The sequence below is a fragment of the Gasterosteus aculeatus genome, chromosome 4 (genome assembly GCF_964276395.1).
Source record: "Gasterosteus aculeatus chromosome 4, fGasAcu3.hap1.1, whole genome shotgun sequence".
Lineage (NCBI taxonomy): Eukaryota > Metazoa > Chordata > Actinopteri > Perciformes > Gasterosteidae > Gasterosteus > Gasterosteus aculeatus.
Window position 1 is genome coordinate 15,179,207 of NC_135691.1, and position 16,287 is coordinate 15,195,493.

The following is a 16,287-nucleotide window of genomic DNA, read 5'->3' on the forward strand; positions in this document are numbered from 1 at the left end:
ATGAATAACTTTAGAACAAAGTTGCACCTATAAAGGAAAACTGGTAGCGTGTCAGTAACATCAGCCATGCTTGGAACAGGCTTTGGAGTATTCTATCACACACAGGGTTGTGCACAACCAACACGTATCCACAAAGGGACACACACACATATACACAGGACTGTTCACATGCATGCAGACGGAAACCGCACATACATCCGTTAACAATTAGCCGTAAGTGTCCTTGACTCTGTATGTTAAGGACCCATCCAAAGATTGGTGATGTGGGATGAGAGGAATGAGAGATTACTCACCCTTCCAATACGCCCACCTGCACACACACATACATTCACACTTCTTTCCCTTGTCACTCTGTCATGTGATTAAAGACAAAATCCTATTTAGCGCTCTCTGGCCCACACATTTACACTGTGACACAGCGAGGTTCACGTTGGGAGTCTAACTAGTTCTGTAGCAGTGTCACATAGCCAAGCCCCTTCGTAATCAGGCCACTTACGCACACACACACACACACACACACACATGCACACACTTTGCAGAGGCCATGTGTTGGGACGGTGATAGAGGGTTGGCAGTTGGCAGACAGACAGAAGACGGTGTTCTTCGACATCAAACGTCTCAGAGCAGAACCTCACTTTCATGCCTTCCCTCTCCCTCTCTGTCTCTGTCTCTCTCTCTCAAAAACACACATACACACACCGCCAGGTGCCCACACACAGCTACAACTAACCACATTTCCTCTGATCTTCCTGCCAAAACTCAAGACTTGGAAAGACCAACACACACAAACACACACACACACACACTCACAAGTAGGCACATAGACGGTGTCACTTACACAAGCGGTAAAAGGTGTATTAAATTTTGTCAGCCATTGTTTCAACCGATTTTATTTTGCCACAGAAACCACTTTCACAATATTGTTTATAGCACAAAACAGAAACGTGCAAATATAAAAAAACGTTGTGAAAATAAGACATTACAGGAGGGTGAATCGTCTGCTTGTTTGTGGAAGCCAAACACCTCACAAATGGCGTGTCCAAACCTCACCAACAACTCCAACGTGAGCGGGTTGGCCTGTTTGACTCAGTTGGATTCTCTTGGGATGGAATGAAAAGCTCTCAGTCGAGCAGAAACCAAACAAAACCGTCCTCAGCGGACTGCGAACCACGATCATGTGACTATCTGAACGAGGAACTAGGAAGTGGCTGAATGTGGCAGCTGCGAAAGTAATCATTTTGTGTAAAACAATCTATTCAATTATCCTCCTTAAAATATTACATTGCATCTTGCTTCTGTCTTGTCTCTATATGCTCAAGTGTCTACAGGCTCTCTGTGTGGCATCAGAGCGTACATATGAACACACAAAAGGCAGTAAACCTCTGGGATTTCTGTGTTTGTTAATACGTCTGCACATAATGTAACGTCCTGTAATGTAAGTAATCTCAATAACCTGAGGAGATAATTAATTCAGTGCCAGAGTATATTCAAGTGTTACTTTATCAAATCCAAACAATTTAGTTGTGGTAATTTAGTGTTACCTGGAGCAGCACTTATTGTAAAACGTGGTGCTCTCAAAACAAAACACACAAAGTGCACTCAACCTATGATTTCCCTCATTTCTTGGTACCTCTGCACACAAAGTTCCTCCGAAAAGGCTATTTCAGTCCAGATCGACTCGTCTGTGATGTGAAGTTTTGTAAGTTAATCAAGTTAGACTTCGGTATCGACTCCATTTGGGAGAAATCGGCAGAAAAAAGAATTGAGAGTGATGTTAACGTCTTGATTAAACATCGGCTTGGCTTGGCTGAATAACGTCGAGGTCTCTCCTGTGCGTGATGGATGAATGGTAACAGACAGTGACAGAGGGACGACTCAGACAACAGACAAGATGGAGGGATATCAAACCGATATGATTGATAAGATGAAAAGTGATCCATCGACTCTTCTTGACCCATCGAGGGCAGCAAATTGAGCCACGGGTTGCGAGCCGGCAGAGGGGGAATTGACTCCTCGTTTCTTTGGAAAGTTGAGAGGACTCGAGATGGTTCCTGGGAAATACATCAGAGCCAGAACCTGCGAGCGCACCCACTTCTGTTCGTTGTGCTTCACCTGCCTCAACATTTAAAGTAGAGATGTTTTATTTAATAAATGTTATGTACCTCCCCCGGACCCACACACACACACACACACACACACATGAAGAACCGGCCACAGATCCAAGCGGCCTTCACCTTGAGGCAGTAGGCCGACTTAAGATGCAGTATTGATTCAAAGTGTAGCTGCACGCTGTGTGTGTGTGTGTGTATTGGGGATCGGGCCATATTTATTGGACGCTGTTTGTATGCTTGTTTTCCGTGCGCGTGCAGTGTTTATAACCCAGCCTCTCCTCTGGAGAAAGTTGCTCTGCCCCCCTGCCCTTCAAAGTCAGTTGGAATTCATCTGCCAGCCTGACCCTGACAGCTGCTTGTTTTTCCTCTCCGGGGAGGAGGGCGAAGAGGAGAGGCTCGGGGAGGTGTGGGGGCGGCTGGTGGGGGTGTTGTTAATTAGTGACTAAGCAATAGATATGGGAGAGGAGTGACGAAAAACAGTGGGGAGGAGTGATTTCTACCGGCGCCCTGGTGGCGTCGGCGCTTTCTTGACTCGTCGAGCGCTCGAGACACACGGGACAAGAAGCGGCGCTCTGAGAGGCCTCCATCAGCATCCCTCGCAGGCCGCTAGCTCCGACGCGTTGCATCGCCACGGCGACATGAATGCAAAGAGCGGTAGAGACAGCCAAGAAAAAAGGACTCGCGGCTCCTGGGTGTACATTTTTTTCTGATGGGGAGGAAAAAGAGTCAACGTGTACTGTATAAGCGTGTCATCTGGGTAAGAGACAAAAGTGTGAGTGTGCTGAAGAGGAAAACCCACTGGGGTGCAGAGTTTTCTCTCGGCCTTTTGTCTGTGTTGACTGTAGGTGTAAGCGGATGAGTAAATGGACGCAGAGGAAGAAGGAGGGAGGAAGGACGCTGGGCGAGGGGGTCTCGAGCAGCAGCACACGGACGGGAGGAGGAAGAGGGCAGTCATAGGTGATAAGAGAGGGGGCGCGATGAGAGGGAGAGGGCAGACTCGTGATTGGAGAGAGGTGAGAGGGAGAGGTGTCAAGGGAGAGGCGCTATCCTATTTCTACACATTCCCCCTCTGGGAGCCCTTATTCTCTCCATATATCCATCATAATAACGGAAATCCCCAAAGTTTCCCCCTTTTTTCTCTCCTCCCACTACCCCATCTTGTCTCTCTATTTTTGCACACATTGTATTGTCCTCCTCCAGATTTATTTTTATAAATAAATTATTTATAAATTTCAAGGGCGTTTGCCGCAAAAAAATTAATAGAGTTTGCATTCAGCAGGCCGCTCACATTGAAATTACTTACTGACAAACAATGAGTGTTTTGAGCATGTGCAATTCAGCCAGACAACGAGCTCCACGTTACATTTACATGCGCCCCCCCCCACCCCTCTCATCCCAATTCCTCTTCTCACAAGTTCTGTGGTCTTCCTCTGCGTTGTCACAAGCAATTAATTTAGCTATAGCTTGTGTGTATTGATCTGTGTGGCAGAGGCATTGTAATCTATTCAGTCTGGTAAAGAGATAGTGTTCATGTCCAGTAAAAGAACCTGCACACGTTGTCCAGCTGGAAAGAAATCCCTTGTGGCCCGGGAGATGCACACATCATTCCTTACAGGATTTTAGCAAATTTGCTGCATGTGCATCATCTTCAGTTGTGTCCACAAAACGTAAAACTAAACAGTTTGTTTAAAGATGGACACTAAATGTCTACGCCCGGTGGTTGCACGCTGGCCAACAGCAGGTTTGTTGCAGCCGTGCTCGCGTGCATGCTCTTTGTTAGAAGTCTGTATAAATTTCCTGTGGAGGGATTCATCATCTTTAGCGGACAGAAAACAGAGAAATTACAAGCCATCAATCGTCGATCCTTTTCTCCCTCCTGTGTCGTTGGCCTTCTGTATTCTATGTCTCCAGGTTTCTATCTTCCCAGCCTTCTCCTCGGGGCCACCATGTTTGTGATGTTGAGAGGGTGATTTGTCTCCATGTGAGAGCTGTCCTGTCCCCCGTTTTGGTCCCAAGCCTCTCATCACCATCTAGATATGTGAAGTTATGTCTTTGATGTGCGTTTTTCTTTCCTCTGTTCATTAGGGGCATTTGTGTATGCCTGTATTTTCCCTTTCTGACCACACCCATCTTTAAGGCTTATTTTACAGCGAATGCTTTCTGGTGCGTAACATAAGGAGGGGATGCTTGGCCCATTGAGTGAAGTGTTTCACCCCACCTGACAGAAAGCCAGAAGGTTGGCATTCATCTCAGAAGCTGGCAGTTTTGTCACAACAATTAGAGCTGCAAAATTAATGTCGTGTCACGCACCTCTGCTTGACTGCGGTCAGGAGTTTAAGGTGCTTTGTTTTTGAGCCTTCGCTAAACCCACTCCCAAAGTGTGGAACTTGTTTGCCAATCACAGGCAGAGAGGGAGGATTTATTCTCGATCCAGCGGCCATTATTCTCACCAGCACACTTGTTGGGAGTTAATAGTCTGTCACCTGACAGCAGGCGGATGAATTCAATCGGCAGCCATGGCGCCATCATCGCATTCGCTGCTATTTGTAAGGTGCATATATAAAAATGACCAATTAGCATTGTTAATACAGAACATACTGCTATAGTTCATATGTCCTGTCTTATAGGGTTTTGTCGAAAACTAATTCCCCAGGCACTTAGACCTCTATTCAACAAACTGTTCTAAGACTCAATGGCGTCGCTGTGTAAAAAAATTCTGCGATTTAGAGCCAGTCCAATATTTAACCATGAGTCTTTGTCAACCAAAAGCACTAATGATTTGGAAAAGTCATGAAGCTTCAAGCTGATTAAACAACATTAGGTAAGTGTCCTGACCTGTAAGAAGACCCAAACTGAATATTCAGTCATCTGCATAGAATCAAATAAATCCTTATATGTTTTAGCCTTGATGTATTCCTCTTCAGCCAGACACTGATCCAATCTCTCGCTCGACAAATTGTTCTTCCCCTTAATCTTCAACACATAACTTTTTTCAACCTAGTTAAGTCAGAACAGTGTTTGTTTTTGTTTGTTAGATCAAATATTCTTCAGGATTTTCATGTTCATTTATAGCTCTTTAGACCAAACAGCTACGGTTCGTGGCTCAATAAACCTGTCAATCAATCGATCGGGTGCTTTGTGTGTGCTTGTGCCCGTGCGCGCCGCACTGACTTGCTCTCGACAATGGGCTTTTGTCAAAAAAAGGACATTTGAGTACTCTCATAGACGCAAAGGTCAAGACGCGCAGTTGCCCGCTGAAGAGAACCAGGACGGCTCTCCGCACTCACAGACGTCGAGGCGATGACCTTCTCTCCCTCGTCTCGTGTTTCACCAAATTCCTTCTTTTGGCTTCTCATGAAACCCAACCCGTCTGTGGGTGTCCATGGGCCCTTTGCTCAAGGCAAGCAGTCAAATGAGCGTGGCGATGAAGGCAACGTGATGTAGTTGTAGCTTAAGATGCGTGTCTGTGGTGCAAGGTCCAAACACCTCTGGACATCCCTAAAAGTGACGCCTCAAATCCCATTTCTCTCTCTTTTGAAACCGGGTTTTCACAAACACTCTCCCTTGCTTGGAACATGTAGACACGAAGCCCGTTCCTCATATGCTGGATATCTTTTCCAACGCCAGTATTGTTTTAGACATACTTAGCAAAGTATTTCTCTCTCTTGATGTCACATCAGCTGCAGCGTAATGCATGTTTGCCTTCCTCTGTTTGCTAATGTAGTTAAATTCAATTCAGTGTGAAAAGCCTCCAAAGTCACTTTTAGAAAGAAAAACATCTGCTAAATGGTTCACATTTACTCTCAGAACTGTAGCCGAATCAGGCTTTACCTGGTGTGTTTGTATATCGGTCTGTGTATTTGTGTGTGCATGCACACGCTTAGCTGTGCAAGAACCCTGGCTCACCCCCTCTGTATTTCCCAATGTCCTGTCTCTGAAGAGCTATGACCATTAAGCAGCTGTTCGTGTCTAAAGCCACAGGAAAAGAGAGAAAAAAAAACGGGAGAGCTGCGAGAATGCAAATGAGTCGCGGTATGCGCCAAAACTTCTCGTGGGGAGGGGGAGCACAGTTAGATCACGGAGACGCTGGAGCACACGCGGTAGTGTACATGCGCTGGCGAGGATTCTCCAGAGCATCAGCTCATCTTGCTGTAACTACATTTTCTCTTGGAATTGGAAAGCAGCTGCTTTAGAGTCTAATACATCTGATTAAGCAGACTCCAGGTGCAGAGCTCTACTGTAACTCCCTGTCACAGGGCCACGTTCCCATTTGTGTAGTGCCTCTGTTTTACACTCTGATTGGTTGGTGCGAGCGTTTTTGCAAAGAAGGAGGGTACACGCTGTGCATTCACCAATATCTTTCTCAGTTATTTCTTACATTTTGTTCCTAAGAAACATCTCAGCTCTCAATTGTGTGTAAGAGTGCTCTTGGGTGTGCGTAAATTCTGTTCTTACCTAAGAAAAAATCCCAAATAAGAAAACATTGGTGAATGCCACAATCTTTGTGAAAACTGCGTAAGTGGGGGTTACGCACAAATTTGTTGTTGTCATGAGAACACACCTCTTAATAAAGCGGCTCCTTTGAGACGCTGTCCATGGGGCTGAAAGCAGACCGGGCGGTTAAGGACACGGACAGGACAGGGACAGGGGGTTTGGGAGGGAGGCAAAGCACAGATCTCCACTGGCCTGAGCCAGCCGTCTGCTAAATGAATGTGAAAGTGTCTGCAAACAACTCAGAATGTCTCAAAAAAAGGTTCTGCTCCCTTCCACGTCTTTAGCTGTGCTTCGGTGATGTGCATCCTTCCAGCTCTTCCCTCCTTATTCCTGGTACTTTCATCAAAAGCAAAGCAAATTATTTGCATTGTGTGTGGAGCAAATAATCTGCCTCAGTCGCAAAAGTTGAAATATTTCTTTGGCCAAAAATTTGCCCAAAGCTATCATTGTCATAAGCATTGCGATATTCCGCTTGTCATCACCGCCTGCCAAAGCAGAATATATATTTTAGAAACTGCGACACCGGAGACAGATAGACAGGCACTCCGCAGCTGAGATTGAACGCCTGTAGTTGGTGTCCAATCGAGAGATTCTGGCACCGATCCGAGCCTACAGTTCATCAAACTGAATACTAAGTTAGTTAGCCTGAAGTAGCGCTGGAGGCGACAGTCATCCACGCGCAGTTCCTGGAGGAGTTGGTGAAATTCACTGAGCTGTGTGCGGCGACGGTTGATGTCATGAACCTAAACATGACTGCGCTTGCGGATCCAACGTTTGTGTGATTTCCATAACAAGTAAACAGCAGAAATAGTGGTTATTTCTATGGTGGATAGCAGGAATGCGAACTGTCTTTACGGAGACAAGCCGCAGAGATAAGCCACGACCCTTTTCTGGCGCGAATGAAGGGCGGATTAACTACAAATTTTGTGAATCAAAAGAAAATTTGCTTCGTACAATTTGCTACGTACCATCAGATGTGATTAGTGTATAGCAGACTCTGAGTAATGAGAATACGTGGTGAAGGGTATAAAGCCAATTCCTTATTTCTTTCTTTATACGTTTATACGTCACTCTGCCCTGGTGATGACGGATTACCATTTCTTCTTTTTGTATTTGTGAGCATGGATGACTGAAGCCTAGTTTATGCTTCTGCGTTTTTAGAGAGACGCAAGGGACACGCAGACGCAAGAGCCCCTTGCGTCTGCGTGTCCCTTGCGCGTGCAAGGCTGTGATTGGTCCGCTAACTGCATCCTTTCTGAAGTCTCACATTTCTGTTTTCATAGCGCAATACCGCCATTATTAAATCGAAGAATGTTTACGAGAGAACGACTTAGAACTCCAGGTCGACTCCAACAAAAACACGTTACTCCACCTGTTGTTCTGGCGGTGAACTGTTCAGCAACACGCGCAAGACTTTTAGAACCATGAATTGAAACGAGTGCGTCGACGCAACGGTGCGTAAAGACGCAGATGCATGCGCCAGCCTTTACGTGTAAAAGGGTGTGCGTGTGTGTGCAGTGTACTCCTTGTGCTCCCACCATAAGAGCTTAACCTTATTAATCACATTAGCGTGCCGGGGGCGACTCGGGCGACACTAGAACATGCCCGCGCAGACTCAGCGACACACGCACAGACATGCGCACGCAGGCCGAGGCACGTCAGTCTGTCATTAGTTAGTAGCTCATTAGCACAAGGTGATTAATTACTCTGGTGCGGTGTCAGCATGACATGTGGTGTGGGGGGGAAGGACCATGCCGACAATGAGCCTTTTTTTTCCGCTGAGGGAAAAAAGGGAATGTGTTGGGGGGGGCTTCTTCTTGTAGAGCGGTTTTACCGCTATCGATTCAGTAGGCTACTGCAGGAGCCACTCATGCATGTGTTTGTGTGTCTGTGGTTGTGTATGTGTGCTCCTCGAGGTGTTTTGCCGGGCTGTGTTTTTTCCCCGTGTCTCGCGGGGATCAGCTGGAAAGGTTAACTAGTCTTTTCTTAAGCTTTCAGCCTCGTAACAAATGACCGTGTTCAACCCATGGGGGCACCTTATAGCACACCTACTTTGTCTCCACCCGTTCCCCCCGCTTCTCTCTCTCTCTCTTTGCTTCCCTCTCTCTCCCCCTCACCTGCTCTCCCTTGGTGTTTCACTTCAGGAGGCAGGTAGCAGGAGGAGAAGCAGGAGGGGGAAGGTGGATGGCGAACAAGCAAGGGTAAAGGGTGGGGAGGGAAAAAAGCACCCAAACTGTCACTGAGGGAAGAAAGGAACGGTGTGGCGGAGGGAAGGAAGAATGGAGGGAATATAAAACAACATGCTGGGAGTGTCGAAATCAGCGGCTTGCTGATTCAAACCCAAGGAGTGTCGGAGGGAGATAAAGAAAGAGAGGGAGACATCGAGACAATCTGCATAAGAGGCCTAATGAGCACCGGTTTTATCTTCATCTCACACACGATCCTTATTCTCCTTTGTCCGCGACCTTTCCACCTGCTCTCTTTCTTGTCCCTTTACCACATGCTCCTTCTCCTTACATCTCTTGCATGCGGCCTCACGTCCTCCACGCTATTAGATTAGAAGCTTCTGTTTATCTCACCTTTGTGCACCTAAATATATATATATACAGATATGGCAGGTATAATGATCCTGAATGGCACTGATAAATAACCCGCGTGGGTGTACATATACGCACGGGGCATGCCAGCGCGTGCGCGTGATGGAGTATTACAAGGTGTTGTCAAGAAAGCAATTTGTTTCTGTCTCGGATGGGTTTTCTTTTTTCATCATGACAAATCGACGCGAACCTCATCTAGAAATCCAGCGTCTCCTCCTGCGCTCTCGCTGATTCTCTCCCTACGCCGCGCTCTCAACTTTAATGCGATGAAGTCATAGCCGTAAACCCCCCCGCCCCCCCTCTCCCTTCCCCCACCCTCCCGCCTGTGCCCCAACCCCTCTACGGTAAATCGAGGCCTCAACACCTGTGTGTGTGTGTGTGTGTGTGTGTGTGTGTGTGTGTGTGTGCGGTGTGCGGCGAGCGAGCCCCTGCGACTCGTTGGGGATGATGGATGGCTTCTGAAAATGTCACGTGAAGAGGTAGAAAATGAGGCCGACAGCGGCCCTCTGGAGGGGTGGCCCGCGCGCCGGGCCTTCGCCGCTCTCCCCCTCCACGCGGCGCCGCGCGGCGTACACACCTGCGTTGCGACGGCGGAGGGCTCCCAGCACTTCCAACGTTCCCCTCGGCTCTGAGACGGCGGCTTGTACGTCCCCGCGTTCTTCTCGCAACCTTCGACGTGCACGCTTGTTCCGCCCGTGAGCAAGAACAGAGAGAAGCGCAGCGTTGCCATTAACCAGCCTCGCTGCGCTTCCTCTTTAGCTGTATCGAGTTCTCTTAAATGTGCACCAACAGCTCTACATGATGCAGGGCTGTCTAAATGCGAGTTGAATGTTGATCAATGTGTTCAGTGATGTAGGATTATGTTAATACTTCAGCATGCTGACGAGCTGCAGACAGCCCCCCCCCTTCCTTTTCCTTGTTGGCTGATGCGTGACAAGATGCCTGCCCTCTGGTGGGCGCCAGTAGGACCTTCACTCACCTTTCCTCCCACCTGTGCTGGTGGCCGGTCTCCGTGAGGGGGACAGGGAAGGGGTGAGAGAGCCTTTCACCTTTTTGTGTTCCAGTGGCTCCGGTTTCATCCGGTTCCACCCGGTGTCCCGGTGTCAGAGGACGAGGCGATTGATCTGAAAGAGTAAAGTCCTTCCCCCCTTGTTGGCGTCGCTGTGCGCGATGGCGTTTGGTTTCAGGTTGACAGTTTTATCAAAGAGGCCACCTCTGCGGCTGCTGCCCCCCCCCCCCCCCCCCCCATCGTTTGACATTGCTCCTTCACTATTCAGGGACATGGCGTGGATGTGAGCGTGCCCGTGTGAGATTTGACATATTGCCGGCTTCATCGCCGCAGTGTCCTCTGCCCTGCCTCCCCCCCTACGCCCACTCCACCCTTGCCTTTCCCCTCTTTTACCCTCAACCCTGCCTCCCTTTTCCTTCCACCTTGCCCCCCCCCCACACGTCCCCCCTCTTGCCTCTAATGTGCACTCTTTGTCACGTTCCCATCATCCTGTGACTCTCTGTTCCTCCCCCTACCCCTATACCCTCTGCCCCCCCCCCCCCCCGCCCCCTTTTGGCTCATCCGTTAGCTCCCGCCGTCATCCTTCCTCCGCCTCCATCTCGCTGGTGCGGTGCTGCTGGGAGAGAGAGAGGAGGAGAGAGAGAGAGAAAGTGAGAGTGCAGTCGAGTCTGCTCTCAGTCTCAGCTGTGGGCAGATGGGGGATGGAGTCGCAGCCACATCTCTCCACTTCTCTTCTGTTCTGCCTGCCACCGGCTGAAAGGCGCTCTCTTTTCCCCTCTCGCTGTCTCCTCATCGGTCCGTCCCCCCGCGTCCAAGCCGGCCTCCACCTGTGACGGATCTTTTCAGCAAAAAAAAAAGAAAGAAAGAAAAGGACTGGAGGACTAGAAACTGCAGTTCCAAGGAAGAAAAGAGGGAAAGCAGTGCGGGGCTCGTCTTTACTTACACCCCGGCTCCCCCTCGCCCTCCTCCTCACCACCTCCCCTCACCCCGCTCTGGTGTTTTGGTGTGTGGCGTCCGTCCCCGCAGCTACACGTGTGCCGACCCACGCCGCGTGAGCGCGTGTCTCTCGCGGGCTCTCGCTCCGTCGCGCGCTCCGGCACTCAGCCAGCGGATTGCGCTTCAGCGAAGACTCAACCCGCGAGCACCAGGGGGAAGAGCCCACCGGCGAGACGGAGGGGCGACAGGCGGGAGAGGACTCTGACGTGAACGGGGAGTCGGGGGGGTTGGGAGGGGGACCTCGGAAGATTGAGCATCAAGAAAGGAAGACTCTCCAGGGAGCGGAGAGGAGAGGAGAGCAGTGTAGAAGGTTCGTCGGAGGCAGAGACAAGTACGGAGCGATGCATCACTCGGGCAACACAGGAAGAAGCAAGACCCTCTCGCATGAGACAGGTAAGACCCTCCCTGCGCCCCCCCCATCCTCCCCTGCCCCCACGCACCCCGACCCGTCCCGTCCGGTACCGTATGTCCTCTGCTGTGGGTGCAGACACGGGCGCGCTCAAAAAAGAACACCTTGGAATTACTTGGTACAAGGTGGAGTTTGACCGCCTCGCCGTGATGTAGGTGCGCACGTGTGTGTGTGTGTGTGTGTGTTTGTGTGTGAGAGAGAATGTGTGCGCGCGGTGGATCAAACGGCATAAATCTACACAGAGCTTGGCTTTGATGTGCGCTTGAAGTTATGATTGGCATCCGTGAATGCCAGTGATGTATGTGCTGCCGTTCTGTGTGTGAGTTTTATTTTTTATTTTTGGATGCGTGCCCCCCCCTCTCCCCCAAGTCCCCTTCTCCTCCTCTTCCAGTCGATCGTATTTACAGTGATGCACGGGGAGATGGTGGCGGGAAATGAACGCCCCCCCCTGCCTAAACCATTGACGTCTGAGGGGTCCTCAATATTTACAAGGTTACTTCCAGAAATTTGCCTTTCTAATTCAACGCTGATGAATTGATTGGATATTTAGATGTGAAATATTTGAAAAGGGAAAATCAAAGCAGCCTGATTTGTCACGAGCCCCATGACTGCTTGTTCAGGGTTATTTGAAAACAGCAGGGGGGGGGGGGGGCAGAACAGTTTGACATAAGAGTTAAGATGTCTTTGCGGCTGCGTGTGGTTTAGTTTGTGTGTGTGTGTGTGTGTGTGTGTGCGCGCGGGTGCAATAGTCGTTTGATTGCTTTGTGGGTGGATTGCTATCACTCGTCAAGCTAATCAAACAGTTCCCACAGAAAATCAAAACACAGCACGGACCCCTCTCAGCAGCTCTGACACATCTGCCTCCTATCTGAACAAACATTTTGGATTTACAAGCCCGACAGGCGTAAAATGGGTTGTTTGCGGTTTTGGCTTGTTGTTGTTTTTTGCCAGAATACAAAGGCAACATTGTCTCAGGAAATACAGGCCTTTCACTAGTACCCCCTCCCACCCTCACCCCCCCCACACACACACACATACACGCACACTCTTACACACAAGCGCCCTGAACTGCCCACACGCACATGCACCACGTACACATCTGTTACGCGGATCCGGCCCAGCGGTGGATAAATGTGCCTCTCTGATTGCTGCCTCAAACAAGACGTGATTGGCATGGCAGACCAGGGAATTAGCCACGGTTTCCATGGTGACTAATTAGGAGGGTCCTGACTGGTGAGTTTATGAAGATGGATGACAGATCGGCGGTTCACTTCCTGCCACGCAGAGCAGGCGGTCCCGTCGGCCAGCGTGACCTCCTGCCACGCCAGAGATACAGACAGGCCCTCTGCAGGCCACCTCGCACGTGTTTAGCCGACTCCGAGCGTGCAAGTATGACATGAAATCAAGTGTTATCTCCAGCCAGCAGGCACTTCACAATCCTAAGGACTCATTTGCACGTCGTGCTCTGAAAACATTTTGTCTTGCCGGCTGTGCACGTCTCACCGAACACACACACACACACTTTCTGTAACTTAAACCCGATAGATGGATGGAAGCATAGTAACACCACGTCGAGCGTAGCTACAGTCAGCGCCACGCGCGCTCGGCTGAAGGGTGTAAACAAACGTATGCGCATTCAGCGACTCGTTCAGGAGACAACCCCTGTAATGTGACGACAAACAAGTCAGGATGTCGCACACACCCGCGCTCATCATGTAGCTGTAGGCCATGCGCGCGAGAGAGAGAGACAGAGAGAGAGAGAGAGAGAGAGAGATAGGTGTGATCTGGTCCATCTGTGGTGTAGAGAGAGACACACACACATATAGATAGAGCTCCATCTGTGGACACCTGCCCTTCCTCACGGCTGCCGTCCCTGTTCTCTGGACCGCCAACAAGATCTGTGGTTGCACAGGTGCGCTGGTGTCCGCGTGGTCTCACAAATCTGGGAGAACTCTGTCTGTGGTTTTTTTTTTGGGGGGGGGGGTTCAGTGGGGTCACGTTTGAAGTCCCATTGCACAGAATTTCCTGGCAAGTCCGGTTTGGTTCACACAACATTAGCTGGCTCTTCGGTTAACGTCCCCTTGTCCTTTTTTTTTTGTCCCCCACTGCGAGCATTTTGACACACGCCATAGGTGTGCCGTCCCTTACTCGGGGGCCGCGATGCATGGTCGCCTGCTTGTTAATGTCATTAGCTGCACCTGTGATCGTCCCCCGCCATTAACATGTATGGCGTGAAGTTGAAAAGTGTCTTCTCCACTGTATCTGCTTTCGCTCTGCAATTAGGTCACGCTCAAGGGTGCACAAATAGGATTTTATTTTTGTTACCTAAAGCCATTAAGATACTACCACCACCTAGTGAATCCCCGTGTACCGTGGATAATTGATTCTCGTGTACACAAGCAATATAACACCTGTTGGACATCCTAAAACGCACACTGCCCGAAAAAAGAGAAGTGATAACCGGTAAAAAGAGTGAGCCTTCTACCCTGCATCCCTCTCTTTCTTCCTCTCTCTCAGTCAGTCACCAGCTCCACCTAATGGCCTCTGCAGGTACTGAGGCCCGCGCTCACATTGACACAGACAGCGACACTTGCTGACACACGCGCCTACACAAACACACACTCTTTCACGTACACACACACGCTTGTATTAAAATGGCTGGAACGCGGTACCATTTCACCACTGAGGTAAAGGCAATGGCTCCCTTTTGGGTTGGATGCTATTTATTGGAATCCCACTCCCTCCCCCCCCCCCCCCCCGCACATATGGGGGGGGAGAAGACACGAAGAAGGAGAGGCGATTGGAAGAGACACTGAGTGGGAGAGAAAGAAAAAAAAATAGCAGAGCAATTGAAGAAGACGAGCGTGTCACGGCTAAACAAATAAGCATGTGTGGGAACAGATGGTAATAAAGTTCTCTGTTAGTAAGACTAGTGGCTCGTGCACACGCACGGACCCACACATGCACAGCGTGATTATGCGGAGTATCGGGCCGTGAGTCATTAAGACTTTGCCTCGGCGAAGCGCAACTCCAAAGTGAGCAACGACGGTCATCCACAAAGGCCGTTCACCAGCAGCCATCTCTCCCTCTCCCATCCCTCTCTTTACTCCGTCCATCTGTCTCTGTCTGCTCTGCTCGCTCTCCCTCTTTGTTTCCACCTATTCTGGCCTCTTTATACCGCGGTCTCCCTCTGCACCCAAGGCTCTCCGCCTTCTTTCTCCGCATCGCCTTTCTCCGTTTCTTCTTTCTGTTCCCCCTTCTTGCTTTTGGAAAATGAGTTTCTCTCCTTTCCGACGAGTATGCTCTAAGGCAAACCGCGTGTGTGAATAAGCATATATATGTATATATTTCTACATATGTGTGTGTGAGTGTGCGCGAGGGCGATGTGTCCTCAATCACGGTGGGAGCATTTGTTTCCCCTCCGCCAGTGGAGGATAGATTATGTATTTCACTCCTTTTCCTCGCATTGGGCTGTTTCTATTTTTTTTTTTTTTCTCCTTCCATCACACGTTTTGTCCTCCCCACTCAAGGTCAGCTGGAAGATTGCTTTCAGCCCCCCAGTGTCCTCCCCGACGCGCCGCGCTTTATTGTGCGCGCGGCCGTCAGGGCCTGCGCGTTTGTGTATAACACATGAGGTTTGATGGCTTTGTGCGCACGTTTGAAACGCGGACACAAAGGGAGGCCCACGTTTTTTTTTTTTGTGTCGCGCTGACGGAAGAGCACACAGCCGACAGACGGTATCAGTTTCCTCAACTTTAACACGGCTGATATAAAAACGTTTATGGCTGTTTTCTTTATCAACCAATGTTAAAAGCTTTTTAAAAAAGGTTCCCCCCTCAAATTTTATGGATACATTTTCCTATCTAAATATTTAATGCGCTTATTGATTTCTAGATGTGTGTGCGTGTGTGTGTGTGTGTGTGTGTGTGTGTGTGTGTGTGTGTGTGTGTGTGTGTGTGTGCGTGCATGTCTTTTATAGAGTTTGTGGCTGTTGTTTTTTTCGTATGGAGGGTTGGAGGTATTAATTTTCACAGTGGTGATTTGGGTGAGTAAAGGGCTGGCAAGCTAACCGGTGTTCTCAGCATGCTTTTGAGCGAGCGTGTGTGTGTGTGTGTGTGTGCATGCGTGTGTGTGTGTGTGTGTGCTTGATCAGTGAGCTGGCTGCTTTGACGCTTCACTACCCTGGCTGCTCATCCATGTGTACCATCTGCATGTGGCGCTGCCATGTGTGTCACCTATACCCCAACACATCCCACTCCTCTCATCTCCAGCCGTCCCTCTATTCACACCTGGCGCCGTCTTCTCATTGTCCCCGCGTCTTTGCCGTTTCTTTGCTCTCACTTCAAACAAAAAAGAAGAAGAAGAAGACAGCAATAGCCGCCGTCGCAGTTGATTTAAATCCTTTCCCTTACTTTGCGCTGCATACCAATAAGAAAGAGGAATATTTGCACGCCGCTGTTCATCATCATTATTCATCTTTGACTTCTCAGAAAACATTGTATCCTCTCTCAAACGCAACAGTGTAGCATGCAGTGATATCTCATTTTTTAGCCACGCAACGTCAACGCTCAAAGTGATCGATCCGTGACAGAGCTAACTACGTGACAGATGAAGGTGTCACAATTACAGTCAGGCTGAAGTGATAAATTGATCCCGGCATTTGTGCTGTAA

The 16,287-nt window shown here is 49.3% G+C and overlaps 1 protein-coding gene across 18 annotated transcripts in view; it reads left to right on the forward strand.

Moving 5' to 3' along the window:
- tenm2a (teneurin transmembrane protein 2a) overlaps positions 1 to 16,287 on the forward strand; it is a 192,106-nt gene that overhangs the window by 85,048 nt on the left and 90,771 nt on the right. For 5 of the 18 annotated variants that reach the window (XM_078102058.1, XM_078102060.1, XM_078102061.1 and 2 more), the window contains exon 1: positions 10,834 to 11,600. The exons of the other annotated variants lie outside the window; for them this stretch is intronic. In XM_078102058.1, the coding sequence (XP_077958184.1) occupies positions 11,549 to 11,600 (52 nt within the window). In that variant the 5' untranslated portion in view covers positions 10,834 to 11,548. Of the gene's footprint in view, positions 1 to 10,833; positions 11,601 to 16,287 lie in introns of those variants that run through there. 18 annotated transcript variants of the gene reach the window in all.